Source organism: Eriocheir sinensis, chromosome 27 (genome assembly GCF_024679095.1).
Source record: "Eriocheir sinensis breed Jianghai 21 chromosome 27, ASM2467909v1, whole genome shotgun sequence".
In the NCBI taxonomy this organism is placed as follows: Eukaryota; Metazoa; Arthropoda; class Malacostraca; order Decapoda; family Varunidae; genus Eriocheir; species Eriocheir sinensis.
The window spans coordinates 2,862,487-2,876,715 of record NC_066535.1 but is presented as its reverse complement, the minus strand read 5'-3'; the positions used below and the strand labels follow the sequence as shown (position 1 = coordinate 2,876,715).

The window sequence follows — 14,229 nt, the reverse complement described above, 5'->3', positions numbered from 1 at the left end:
ACAAAAAGGGACAAAAGAAAAAAAGAAAAAGAAGAAAAAGACAGGGACAAGGATGATATTTGAGTGTCCCGAGAGGAGACTGAAAGAGAAAGAGAAAGAAGATAGTAAGAAGAGATAAGGGGGAGAGACAGAATTCGAGGGAGGAAGAAGAGAAAAGAAGAGAAGAGACAGGGACAAGGATGATTCAGAAAAAGAAGAAAAAGACAGGGACAAGAATGATTTGAGTGTCCCGGCCGAGAGGAGACAGAAAGGGAAAGAGAAAGAAGATAGTGAGAATAAGAGAGAAGAGGGAAACAGAGAGGGAGGAAGAAGGAAGAAAAGAAAAGAAGAGAAGAGACAGAAAGGGAGAGACTAGGAAGAAAGAAGAAGAGTCAGGGGCTGGTTTGAGTGTCCCGGGCGGCGCATCTCGAGGCTCGGCTGTCGGCGGCCATCATGCCTTGCGTCCCTTCCTCGAGTAACAATACTCGCCATGCCGCCCAAGAGTGAGTGTCCAGAGATTTTTCGTTAATTACTCCTGACTTGCCTATCCCTCACCCTCCCCGGCTATCTAAAGTGAGGTGTAGAGTGCGGGTGTACTGTTCTGCGGGGTATGAGTGCGCTGCGTTTCCAGTATTAAGGAATAATGATGTGAAGGAACCACGTGCAACCTCGCCAGGCCGCACACCGCCCCGCCGAGGGCCAGCTGCGGCCAGGACTTGCCGATGGTTTGCGCCGCCTCCGTCTAAGGAAAGCAGAGTCGGCTGTTCGCAACTGAACCGGAAAACTATAATGTCTTATATCGTTCGTCCATTCGTTTCATGAGCAGCCATTAGTTTCGGTGTTTCCAGACTTGCACCCGTCTCTGCCCAGGCGGTCGACTCTATACTGATGTGTTTATCAGCGTGCTGACCACCATTATGTTATCTGTGTCTTGTAAATTACTCGTTGTTTATGATGGGGTCTGGGTGGCTCTAGCGCGTGGCTGTGGAAGGAAGGAATAGTGCCATTGGGCAGTCATCCACCTGCTGTAAAGGGTATTACTACAGAAGCACACCTGCCTCAATGAAAATTACACTTTTGGGGGATTATTTACGAAAGGGTAGTCTACTAATTTCAATACGCTGACTTCTCATATCTAGACAAAATAGAATGCTGTTTATCATGGAGATAGTATTTTTCTCCTGAAATCACTAACTGATTGATTTTTCAATACCTTTTGTGCACCCGCCGCTTCAGCAGCAAAATAGCTTACAGAGAGGTTCAACTTGCTTACTGTTTCTGTATTTCACAATATTCTACTTTCTTCCCCATCTCAGCGGTACTTCTCACACTTCTCATCGGTTAGATCTCTTTATCCTATGCATTTTGAACCCCATCTATGTGCGCCGCAAACTGCTAGAAACGCTGTTTGCGATTTTTGAAAAGTTAGTGAGTTTATTGCGGCTGCCTCGGGGTGTCACGGAGGGACTGGGATACATTCTTCCCCGTCTCTTCTCGCACTTCTCATTAGTTATATCTCATTATTCTATGCATTTTGAACCCTATATATGTGTCGCAAACTGCTAGAAATGATGATAGAGATTTTTTAATAGTTTGATATTATTGACGAAAGCTAAAGCACGACGAAGTACACCCATATGCGGCAGCAGTGGACGCAGCGGCGGTCCAACCGGCTCGCGTCCTCGCAGAAATGCCACATATACATGTGGGGGGTCCAGGGGGGCAAAGTGCCCCCCCTTTTAGTTAGGTCATGTAAAGTTCAGTTGGAGTAATTTAAATATTCTCCCCCACCCCCAAAAAAACGGGCTATTTTGTGGCTGCGGCGATGGGTCCACAAAAGGCATTGAAAATCAATCATTTAGTGATTTCCAGAGAAAAATACTATCCATGATTAACAGCATCATAGTTTGTTCAGAAATAAGCAGTCAGCATCTCAAAATTAGTAACGCTGATAAAATGAATCTTTACCGAGACATGATCTTGGACTGATTTATATCTCGCCTCCTTCCTCCTCCCATATGAAATAAAAGGCTGTGATTGGTAATGTAAATCATGTACTGTTTTTATTTGCTGTGGCATTGTCTCTTTTGATTGCAAAATGCCAATGAGATTGATGGATCCGTGCTGAGTTGCCAATGCAACATAGCTACTATTTTTATATAATCATTTCACTATATAAATCAACCTATATTAAACCTTATTATACATGTTATTTCTATTTTGTTTAGTATTCGACCATATTTCTTCCCATTTATGAATAATACATTTAATTTGCATTCTTTTGATACCATATATATATATATATATACCACTCTGAATGGCTTCCTGTGTGCTTCCCCGTTCTCAGGGAAGTTTCTGGGCCAGCTAGTGTTTGTCATCCACATCAAAATGCTGACCAGTCTGGAATCAATCGCTGCAGCCTCTTTTTGATGGCCTTGAATATACTACGCTACTCAGACACCTGAGGGGAGGACACAATTCTGCAGAGAGGACACATGGTGCACGGAGATGATTGGAAGCTAGTAAAGTTAACTTAACTTTTAACTCCGAGAAACAAAAAACAATGCATTGGCCTCTCCTCCCTCAACAACCATCGGCAACAAGACCCTTCAAGAAAACCAAAGAAAAGTCAAAGAAAAAAAATTTCAACGACCAAAACAATCAAACCAGCCCAGCCACCAGCCACTATAGCCAACAGCCCAAACAATCAAACAGCCATTCATTGGGTCAACAGAAAGTTCTCAGCGAAAAGATCCTCCTCCTCTCTACCTAGCCCTGGTGGCCCGATCCCGGATCCTGAGGCGCCCAAGTCCCCACCCCACACCACCCTAGAGAACCCTAGAAAAGGTGCAGGGGGCAGAGGCCCGACGAGTCCCCTCTCCCACTGAACAATAAAGCAAGAAAGGTGCAGCCAACTCCAGAACCAGACAAGCAACAGGACATGGATGAGAGAGAAATAGGGGGGACATACTAGAGACCTATAAAGTCCCTACCTAATTTTTAAACAATAACACCAATAACCCTTCCACAATAGCACACCATTAACCCTCACCACAGCAACCCAACCACTGGACAAGGAAACCACCAACCACCAAGAACCATCGACCAACGGAACCTGAGAGCGTAGTAACAGCCCCCACAGCCCCAACCTCTAAAAGCATAATATACGATATGCACGTAACAGACACAACAAAACAGACACTACCACAGACCATAACACTGGAAATCAAGGGAAGTTCTCAAAGAGTTCTCTTTAGTTCCTCTATCATTTCATATATATATATATATATATATATATATATATATATATATATATATATATATATATATATATATATATATATATATATATATATATATATATATATATATATATATTAAATGTATTATTCATAAATGGGAAAAAATATGGTTGAATATTAAAAAAAAAAAAATAACGTATAATAAGGCTTAATATAGGTTGATTTATATTGGGAAACGATTATGTAAAAATAGTAACTTTTTATATAGATATCTTAAAATGGCTTTACCCCGTGGGCTTCGGCTATGGGAAAGCCGAGAAATGGCAAAATTACACTGCATTTTGAGACTAAGAAAAGAGCATGGAACGTACATCAGAGTACTCCTCTCATGACCATAAAGCTGTTAAAAATATTTACTTTTACTCAAACTCCATTCTTTTTGGGTGGTGTTTGTTACTAATTAAACAGTCTTGTGATGCATGGCATCTAGCCTAGAGTTGCTTGTTGTCTACTTTAAAGAATTTGACAAGTGATTACTGTGTGGATAGCTAATTCAGTCTGCCATGACCTTACAGCACCACCTATGACAAAAAAGCCCATCTCAAGATCACTCACCCACCACTATGACCCAGGGCATGTATGGTGGGTTGCTCTATGTCTCCACTGCCTACAATTAGCTCGAATTATGGGTTTTATGGTGAGCCCTTTTTAGGGTCTACCGTACCACAGCCACGACTCGTGCAAGCCCAGAAAAGGGTCTGCCGACGTTCTTGGGTTAATACTAGATAGTCAACATATTGCAGTGTTCATATGTAACTTTTTATGCAGATATATTAATTTTTGTGGCGTCAGGAAGGTTTTTCGTCGCGGCGCGTGAAATGAGTCGGATTCGGTGAATTTTCGTTGTGAATTCTGGTCAAGCTCGAGCAAAAACTACTGAAGCTAGGAAGGCGTGATTGGTGGCAAATGAAAGCTCTATTAATACAGATTAATAACCAGAAAAAAAATTGGAAAGCACTAAATAAATAAAAAAAGTTATAGGCTAAAAACTAGGACGTGTCCAAATCGTGGCAAAAGGGCCGAAAAACAGGCTATTTTGTGACGGCACAACGACAAACTTGTAATTGAGCTATGAAAAAATCCTTCAAGCTGGTCAAACTACATTGCCAAGAGGGGCTACATGCCAAATTACAGGCTTCTAGAGGTAATAGCAATGCCACACAAGACAAAAACAGCAAAGTGTCTGGAGTTCGTCAAAATCGCTCTCAAAAGGGTTTACATTTCGAGCTCTAGCAACGAAACTACTGGGAGTAGGGAAATGTTATGCATCATATTGGAAAGCACATTGGTAGGGCTAAATTATTTGTTAAATATATAAGTTTTTGAAATTCTAAAAAAATGAGTGGGTTTCAAGGCTGGGAACTCAATTTTTTTTTTCAGTCGTTTTTTTGCTAATTTATTCAAATTTTCCCCCTTCCGAGTCGGTTTTTGAGCCTGGTCGCATATTAAAATATATATATTTTGCCGTCGATTGATACCATACACATTTCTGTAGCCCCAGAAATTAGGGAGTTATGGCGATTCACACCAAAGCGTTTGATTTTCCAAAATTTGCGGCTTAATGACAGGGCTGGGGCAAGTTTCTGGTCCATAGTGTAGGGTTCACTGGCTTAATACATTATATTTCCAAGATCTGAGTTTAGCTTGAGTTGAGGCTGTGCAATGGAGGGGTGAAAGTTTTGTTTACTTCATGGGATCTTCGACCTTATTACAGCATGCATTCTGTATCTCTGACTCATTTGCTAGATAGAGGGATATTTGGTAAATACAGTGCTATGCTCAACTCATTTTTGCATACTATGGTACTTAGTACTGTATGATTCTGGTGCTTCAAATGATTGGTAGAAAAGTGCTTGAGAGTAGAGTAATACATATCTAGGAAACAATTAGGGCAAGTCCAGCCCCTCCCCCCCTCCCCCCAGAAATAAGGGGGAGAAGGTAATGGAATGGATTGTTATCGGCAATCATATTTGAGTCAAGAATACTTTACACCCTGAAGAGAAAGATGAACAATCATTGTACAGTAAACCCTCGATATAACGGACTCGCTTGCAACGGACAAGGTCAGATGGTCAGAAATCCACGGGGACTGACAGAATAGTTTTCGAACCAACCGCTCGTGGTAACTACATCAGCGTCTGCTAGCCACCTCGCCCTCCTCCCTTTATCTGTTTTCCCATCCTTTGGTTACCATAGTCTTTTTCAGTCCACCTGATGAAATATTTTCCTCTTTATGGTTTCCATTCAAATGAAGAACATATTTATACCACAAGAAAGTCTTATGCATCAATCCAGGATGTTAATGTAATGGAAAATAGCCAAGTGTTAGTGAGTGTCGGTACTGACACAGCTTTAGGGGTCGAAGGGTGCTGAGCCCCCCAGTTAGGTAGGCTATGTAAGGTTGGGTTGTGTTTGGTTAGTTTAAGATGTCCGTTTCACTGAAATTTTTTTTTTTTTACCTTTAGGACAATTTTTATTGTTTAATTATATATTAATTGGAGTTGTTCCGAGATGGGTCTGCAATTTTCAGCGGAATTTGAAGAATAGTTTTTCAGTTTTTGCATTTTTTGCAGTTTTTCCACCCTTAAAAAAAATTGAAACTAGTCTTAAAGTTTTTATCCAAGTTACATGATTTTCTAACAACGTATACACTGTTGTATTGTCTTCATTTGGAAACCTTTTATATATATATATATATATATATATATATATATATATATATATATATATATATATATATATATATATATATATATATATAGATATATATATATATATGAGCCAGGGAAAAAAGATCCTCCCCCAAAAATTCTACAGAGAATTTTATAACTAATGTTTGAAGATATATAGAGCAAAAATTTGGCTCTGATATTTCCATCTTTTTACGCTCTTTCTTTTGGTGAAAAAACTTTTTAGATACGTTCAAAACTTTTGAAGTTTTTTGCAATATGTGCGAGCAACTTTAGAATCGAGAAAAAGCCACTTTTCTAAATCGTGATTTATATCACTTTGTATGAACGGTGCTGGAGGCTGTATAGGTCAGAGTTTTCTGCATAAAGTATTACTCCCAGGCATCTGGTCCCCTTCATTTACAAGTATATTATCCATTCTTGATGGGGGTATCAGGAGGTGCTAGCTCCCCCTCAACACCAGGCTCAGATGTTGTAGTGGTTGTAGAGGTTCTTCATGTCTCTAGCTGCCTCCTCTTGGCAGCTATTGCACATTCTCTCCTCCTCTGGGACATTTTAGAAGGTCATGGCATGTTTTCAAGCACGAAAACTGCAAGATTTCTGCAGGTAAACGCTGTATACCCATGCGTGACAAAGACGGGTTGAGAGCCGAGACATGTGAGGAAGCAGAGAGCATCCCATGGCTCTTGACTCACGATCCAGAGTTGCCAGCTAGGAATAAGCGAGTGGTGTAGAAAATTTCAAAAAAATCTGTGAAGAAAACAAATTTTGGTGATTTTTCTATTAAGAGTAACACGTGTACACGCATGGACCCTCAGACCTCGTGAGATGTGCTGGCACGGTAAATACGGGTAATAAAACATTTTTTCTGACCCAATTTATCCATGTACATATATGATAGTATACCATCGAAAAGGCCATGCTTTCTGTTATTCTACGTAATTTTCGCAGAAAACGATTTTTTTGAGGTAAACCCTTGAAACGGACCCCTTAAATTATTCAGGACGTGGTGTGGGTGGGCGGAAATATGCTGCGCGGGATGGGACAGGGCATCGGCATGCATGGACCATTTCGGTGGCCGGTGTTGCGAGTAATACTTCCTCGCTGAAAGAAGTCGCTTTGCGGTCCACCACATGTGCACTGGGGGAATACACAGCAGAAAAAAAACATTAATTTGCCTTGTTTTGTTCTAGTTTGTTCCCTTGTGATCTTTGAGCGGTGAGTGAAATGTTAAACAGTAAGCAAGTAGAACATCTCTCTGCAAGCTATTTGCAGCTGCAGCTGCGGCGAGTGTACAACAGGCATTGAAAAGTCAATCATTTAATGATTTTTGACGAACAGTTTACATAATATTTCATAACACCGAAAACTACAAAAAGAAAGACTTTCGCCTGCCAGTGTGAGATTGGCACATTTGTAAAATTTTACCCATAACCGTAATTGATGAAGATCAATCACATTTACAATTTCTAAATAATCGGCCGATTATTGGTAACCGATTAATCGGAAATCGGCCAAATCGCTTATCGGTGCAACTCTGGTATTTCCGCGCCCCACAGTGAGTCCCGAATAAATTTACTAACCAATTATAACTTACCTTAACCTACCTAACTGGGGGGCTTAGCCCCCCTCGACCCCCTTAAGCTGTGTCAGTACCGACACTCACAAACACTTGGCTATTTTCCATTACATTTGCGTCCTGGATTGATACATACGACTTTCTTGTGGTATAAATACGTTCTTCATTTGAATGGAAACCACGAGGAGGAAAATATTTCGTCAGGTGGGCTGAAAAATACTATGGTAACCAAAGGAGGGGGCAACAGATAAAGGTAGGAGGGCAAGGTGGCTAGCAGACGCTATTGTAGTTACCAGAAGCGGGTGGTTCTAAAACTATTATTCTCAGTCGGTATCAATGGATTTCTGACCGTCTGACCTTGTCTGTTATATCCGAAATCCGTTATAAGCGGGTCCATTGTATCGAGGGTTTACTGTTTATTATTTTGCGTTCCAACATTGACTGTCCTCCAACTGCCTCTTCATTAACACAGAGCAACTAGGTCCTCCACACATTTCCTCCAGGTTTTCTTCGGTGTGCCTTATAGTCTGGCCAGGCACCTTGATGCCTGACACACTACTAAATGCACCTCTCCAGTCTCTTCTCATCACATGTCTGAACCATCTTAGTTTCCTGATCTTTAAATTAGAGGGCCTTTTAAAAGTTGTACATCAATGATTTAATGTTTCATGTTGTTATCGTTGTTCTTTCTTTGCAGAAGAAAAAAAGCCGGCAGCAGGAGCCACTGGTGGCAAGCCAGCGGCTGGGGCTTCGGAGAGCAAGCCGACTGGTGGAGCTGCCGGTGGCAAGTCATCTGGAACTGGAGCTAAACCAGCTGGAGGTGCCAGTGGAAAGTCAGCACCATCAGCAAGTGCAAAGCCAGCAACACCTAAACCTGCTGCCTCTGGTGGGAAGCCTGCTCCTGCAGCTGGAGCAAAAGGTGGAGCAACTGGGGGCAAGCCAGCTGCAGCTGCTGGAGGCAAGGCTGCTGCAGGAAAAGCTACAGGAGCTAAGCCTGCAGCCACAGGAGGAAAGCCTGCAGCGGCTGCTGGAGGGAAACAAACTGGTGGCAAGGCTGGAGCCACAGGAGGGAAATCTGCTGGTGGCAAGGCAACAGCAGGTGCAGGAAAAGCTGGTGGCAAGCAAGGTGCTGCAGCTGCTGGTGGGAAGGCAGCAGGTGGAGCTACAGGAGGCTCCAAAAAGCAGGGAGCAAAGGCATCTGCTGCTAAGCCTGCTGCTGGTGCCAAGCAGAGTGCAGGAGCTAAACCAACAACTGGAACGAAGAGGCCAGCAGGGTCTGCTGCCAAGGGACCTGCTGCCAAGAAACAAGCCAGTGGAGCAGCGGCTCCCAAGAAAGCAGCCCCAAAGAAACCAGGAGCCAAAGGAGCAGCCGCTGGCAAAGCTGGTGCCAAGGGTGGCCTAGCCAAGAAGACTGCAGGCAAGGGAGTTGCCAAGGGTGCCACTGGAAAGAAGCCTCTTGCTAAAGGGGCTGCACGTCCCAGAGTGGGAGCCAAGAAGCTGACCATTGCTGCCTCCAAGGACAGGAGACTCAAAGGACTCAAGACCAGTAAAAAGGTTGCCGTGAAGAAGGCTTCTAAAGTGGCTCTCAAGGTTAGTGACAGTTTTCTAGTTTAGGCAACCCTCACTTTATGGACGTTCATGCCAACAAAGATTTAAAACATTTAGTTCATAGGAATTTTAAGCCAAACATACACAACTGATTCCTTCCAGCCACCCTCCATCCTCCTACTGCTTCACTTATCTCTCCTTACTACAGTGCTTATAATGGAGAAAATACACATCATGAATATATTCCAGTTTATGCTATTTGCTTATTTCAACTTTTTTCACAGTTGTCAGTAAGTACTTTTCTTGTGCTGTAACTCTTAACTTGATGAGTATGAATTTTCAACAGATTGTGAAGGGCGCTCATGGCACGAGAGTGAAGAAGATCAGAACCACTGTCCGGTTCCGTCGCCCAAAGACCCTGAGGCTTACACGTAACCCCAAGTACCCTCGCCGCTCAGTGCCAAGGAAGAGCAAGTATGTTAGTTATGGGTTTAATAGATGTAAAAGCAAACATCTTTGCCTAGTTTTTAAATTTGAGGAAGAGGAGCAGACTGTGGAGGCTGATTATTTTTAGAACACAAAAAAATATAAAAATGGATAAATAATGGATTGCACCAAGGCAGAAGTTACTTTTGAGAAAAGTTGAAGAAAATCAGATTACATAATTATAAGGTATTTAGTCTAATTGGTTAGTGAAGATTTAGTTAGTAGCTGTTCATCCTCCCTTTAGGGCTTGTTGACAGATGGGTACCTGGGGAAGGTTAACAGTGGTAACCTGGATAATGGATTCTTATTCTTAAATACAACAGACTCAAAGACCAAGTTGAAGAAGAGTGTTGATGCAATGCATAGCCCAGCATATTTCCCCCCCAACTTTACTTTTACTTAGCTAAGCATATATTTTGGTCAGTCTCACATTTGGCACAAATGTTAAAATAAGTACCGTATTTCCCTCCATGTAAGACGCACTTAGAAAAAAAAAAAAAAAGATTTGAAAAATCACCCTGCGTCTTATACGCCTATGGTTAGGTTTTGGTAGGCCTAGAGGTTATTGTTACTGGTACGAAACCAGCACCCAGAACACCTCCATTGGACACAATAGTTCCCAGATGTCCCCAGATTGAAACATGGCGTATTTTGCGGCGTGTAACGCACACTTATTTTCACTCAAGATGCCAAAAAGGTTATCCCTGCGCAGTATACACTGAAGGTACAAATTTTAATTGATTTAACTAATGAAGGGGGGGCTTCATGGTGCAGTAGTTAGCACACACTGCTCACAACCGAGAGAGCCCGGGTTCGATTCCCTGGGTGGTTTGGAAAAATTGGACGGCTTTTCCGATACCCTATGCCCCTGTCCACCCAGCAGTGAATGGGTACCAGGTCGGGGATTGTGTCCCGTCTCCTGGGATCTGTTCTCTTCTATAATTCCTTCCCCTTCTGTCTCTCTCCGGCATATGACCACACATGTTGCGCCGACTAAACAAAACTTTCCAAACTTTTAACTATTGAATAGTGTGAGGCAATAGAAAAGGAACGTTTGAATAAGCAGAAGAGAGGAGGACATGACCATACAGGTCACAAGAAGACGAAGACGCGCCACACGTGGGAGCCAAGGCATGTCGTGAACACTAAACGCAACACACAACACTGCTGCGGCGCACCAGTCACCAGTGTGCTGGGTACTTTGGCGGTGATGGTTAAAGCGGCTATTACACGGGAACAATATTGATGGAGCATGGTGCTGCCTGACATGGCTGTTAGGTGATCGTGGGGCGGATTTGGGAGGATTAGTCTGGAGGTATTTCTGCTGTGCAGTGGCCCGGTCAGCTGACGTTTTTTGTGATACGTGTTCGAAAGAACGAATATCCGTGGATGACTTAAAGTGTTTATTGTAAACATTTTTGTTTCTCATCGTAAAAATAATTATATTAAAACATAATATGATTAAAAAATTAATCAACATCTATTTCTACTTGAAAGTAGGTATACGGTCCCTGAAAGTCAAGATCAAGACCAAGATTGCCCATCGAACGTAGCATCCCCGTATTACCTATTAGTTCTCTCAGTAGCTTGGTGAAAGTCAGCTGCTTGGGGTAAGAGCACTGTAATTCTTCAACCAACAGTGTAACACTTTGAACACAGAGAAGGGCACAGAGCAATATACAGTATCATATTCATAATTGTAAGTAAGATGGCCGAATGTAATACTGCATACAGGTTAAGTTCAGGGAAAATGTGGAGTTTTTTATTTTCTAAATATATCTTGCCAAATTATAGGTGCGTCTTATATGGTGGGAAATATGGTATTGTCATGTAAGATCTATGAGTCCTCTATGATGTGGTGTGACCTCTGCATAAGTATGTCCTTGTTGTCGTATCTTAAAATGCTGTTTTTCTTTGGGCTCCTTGGCCTGGGTATTGCTCAGTCTTTGAGAGAGTTTAGCCTTTAGATTTCAAGTAGAATTGTAATTTCCCATAAATGTAAGACTGATAGTCAGGTAAATCATTTTGTCTTTCTGCTTACTTGAAGCTGAGTAGCCTTCTTTTCCCTCATTGTGCAAATTTTTATGATGCAGACTCTATATGTCAGCACTACAGATTGCCTCTTTTACATGAATTAATTCCCACAGACTGGATGCCTTCAATATCATTAAGTACCCTCTTACAACTGAGTCTGCAATGAAGAAGATTGAAGACAACAATACCTTGGTCTTCATCATTGACCGCCTTGCTAACAAATACCAGATCAAGTATGCTGTCAAAAAAGTAAGTATTTCTTTACAAATACTTGAGGTTTATTTTGTGGAAATTATAATCATATTCTAGTTATTTTTTCACTATTACATTTTATTTTTTTTAATTTTTTTTATTTTTTAAATTGCAAAAAATCCTCTTGGAGCAACACAGCTTATATCGCTGTCCAGGGTTTCTCCTGATCCCTATTCCTATCCCCCAAGCAGCAGTCATGGTTCTTATATTTCACAGTACCAGCATCACTGTAAATGCTCATATCTGTGAGAAAAGAGTGAGCTAGTAATAATTGCTAAGGGGGAAGGGAGTATGTATCAAAGGGCGGGGAATGAATGTTAGTGTGAAAAGAATGGAAAATATGAAAAGAATTTACAGAGAAATGCAGAGATATGAATTGTTTTACAGGTATAGTAAAAGTCTGTCTGTCTGGATTCCAATGATCCAAATTATAAATTGTGATCCAAAAAGGCCCTGGTCTGAATTCTGAATATATATATATATATATATATATATATATATATATATATATATATATATATATATATATATATATATATATATATATATATATATATATATATATATATATATATATATATATATATATATATATATATATATATATATATATATATATATATATATATATATATATATATATATATATATATATATATATATATATATATATATATATATATATATATATATATATATATATATATATATATATATATATATATATATATATATATATATATATATATATATATATATATATATATATATATATATATATATATATATATATATATATATATATATATATATATATATTACTACAAATATATTTTTTGGTGCTGTTGTTTTGAAAGGTAAAGCAAGTCTGATAAGAGGAAATGTAGCTAGAATAGTTAAAAAAAAAAAAGGAATTGCTTTTTCTTGACTGCCCCAATGCACCCAAACATGGTTCTCTTAGGCTATGACAGCTTGGTTTCAGCCACAGTGAATAATTATTTTATTCAATTATAGTGAAACCAGATTGCCAAGATTGTTTTTGCCTTGGCTCCCGCGGGCCTTTTTCATCTCCGCCGCTCTGCCACACAGTCCCACCACCTATCTGTCCTCATATGTTACCAATAGCTAACGACTGAGAAGAAAAGATAGGTGTTGGGGAGCAGCGGAAGCCAAGACAAAAATGATCTTGCCAATCTGGTTTCATTACAGATACACCTTTTCATCATCACTATAATTAATAGTTCCAGAACAATTAATGTCATAGCTTCCCACTTCAAGCTTATTTTACTTGTTTTATACTTTATATTTTATTTTTATTTTTTCTGTGTCCTTAAGCTGCTTGCTTCCTTTGCTGTGATAAAAAAAAAATCCCGGTTAAAAGTAAAGGAATCAAATTGTCTTAATGAGCATTATCTTTGATATGTTGGAATGGGTTACATAGTGGCTGCCAGCTCAGTAATTTCACAAAAAAATGGATTCACAAAATTTCTGAATGATGAATGCACCATCAATCTACTTAGTCATGAGCTCACTAAAACTCATTTCTTATTTCTGAAGGACCACAATCATCAAAATAGTGAACAGTATGCCATATCTGGTGGCTATCCTGTGAACTCCTTAGTTTCCTACTAATAATGTTCAAGGGATACGTCATGATAATATGTATCTGTGGGTGTCGGGGGACAACTATTTATTTTTGCACAACAGCCATCAGAATCTATTGACCTGTTATATTTTGACATTGTTTACTTAATAGTCTAGTGATATAAAGAATTGTCATGGGTAGATTGTCCTTTTCATGTATAATCTTTTCCTGTCTGAATTTTCTCCTTACAATTTTGTTATGCACTTGAATGTTATACTCATGACTGGTGTGTTTCAGCTGTACGAGATTGATGCTGCTCGTGTCAACACACTCCACAGACCTGATGGCCTGAAGAAAGCATACGTGAAGCTTGCCCCTGACTACGATGCCCTTGATGTGGCCAACAAAATTGGCATCATCTAAACATTGTGGTTACTGTGGAAAAGTTCATTAAAAAAAAAAGAACAAAACCTTTTTCAGTTATCCCTAAGGAAGTCTGGAATTGAAGAATTAGGTATCTTTATAGCTCTGCTATTTTGTTCCCTAAGAAAACAGCTGAAGCCTCCTGTTCTTCCTGTTATACAATACCTTTTTTCAACATCAATATCCCCCTTTTTCTGCTTTGTATGTGCCTGCCCCCTCTGTCAAGCATTTGTGCATGTGTAAAGTTGGGCATGAATCTTCCATCCTATTGTTGGTTTACTATCATATCATACCTTCCACATAGACTCACCCTCTACCAATTCAACTTTTCGCATTTTCATCTCTGTCCAA

At 40.2% G+C, this 14,229-nt stretch overlaps 1 protein-coding gene across 1 annotated transcript; it reads left to right on the top strand.

Moving 5' to 3' along the window:
- Positions 1-318: 318 nt before the first annotated feature.
- On the top strand, positions 319-13,934 carry LOC127003986 (uncharacterized transmembrane protein DDB_G0289901-like). Its single transcript, XM_050871070.1, has 5 exons — positions 319-482; positions 8,248-9,140; positions 9,445-9,572; positions 11,732-11,867; positions 13,753-13,934. The coding sequence occupies exons 1-5, from the start codon at positions 470-472 to the stop codon at positions 13,876-13,878; spliced, it is 1,296 nt and encodes a 431-aa protein (XP_050727027.1). The 5' UTR covers positions 319-469; the 3' UTR covers positions 13,879-13,934.
- Positions 13,935-14,229: the final 295 nt, after the last annotated feature.

Coding starts and splice junctions, on each gene's coding strand:
- LOC127003986 (XM_050871070.1), top strand. Junction 9,141..9,444: donor CTTCTAAAGTGGCTCTCAAG/GTTAGTGACAGT, acceptor AATTTTCAACAG/ATTGTGAAGGGCGCTCATGG. Junction 11,868..13,752: donor TCAAGTATGCTGTCAAAAAA/GTAAGTATTTCT, acceptor GGTGTGTTTCAG/CTGTACGAGATTGATGCTGC.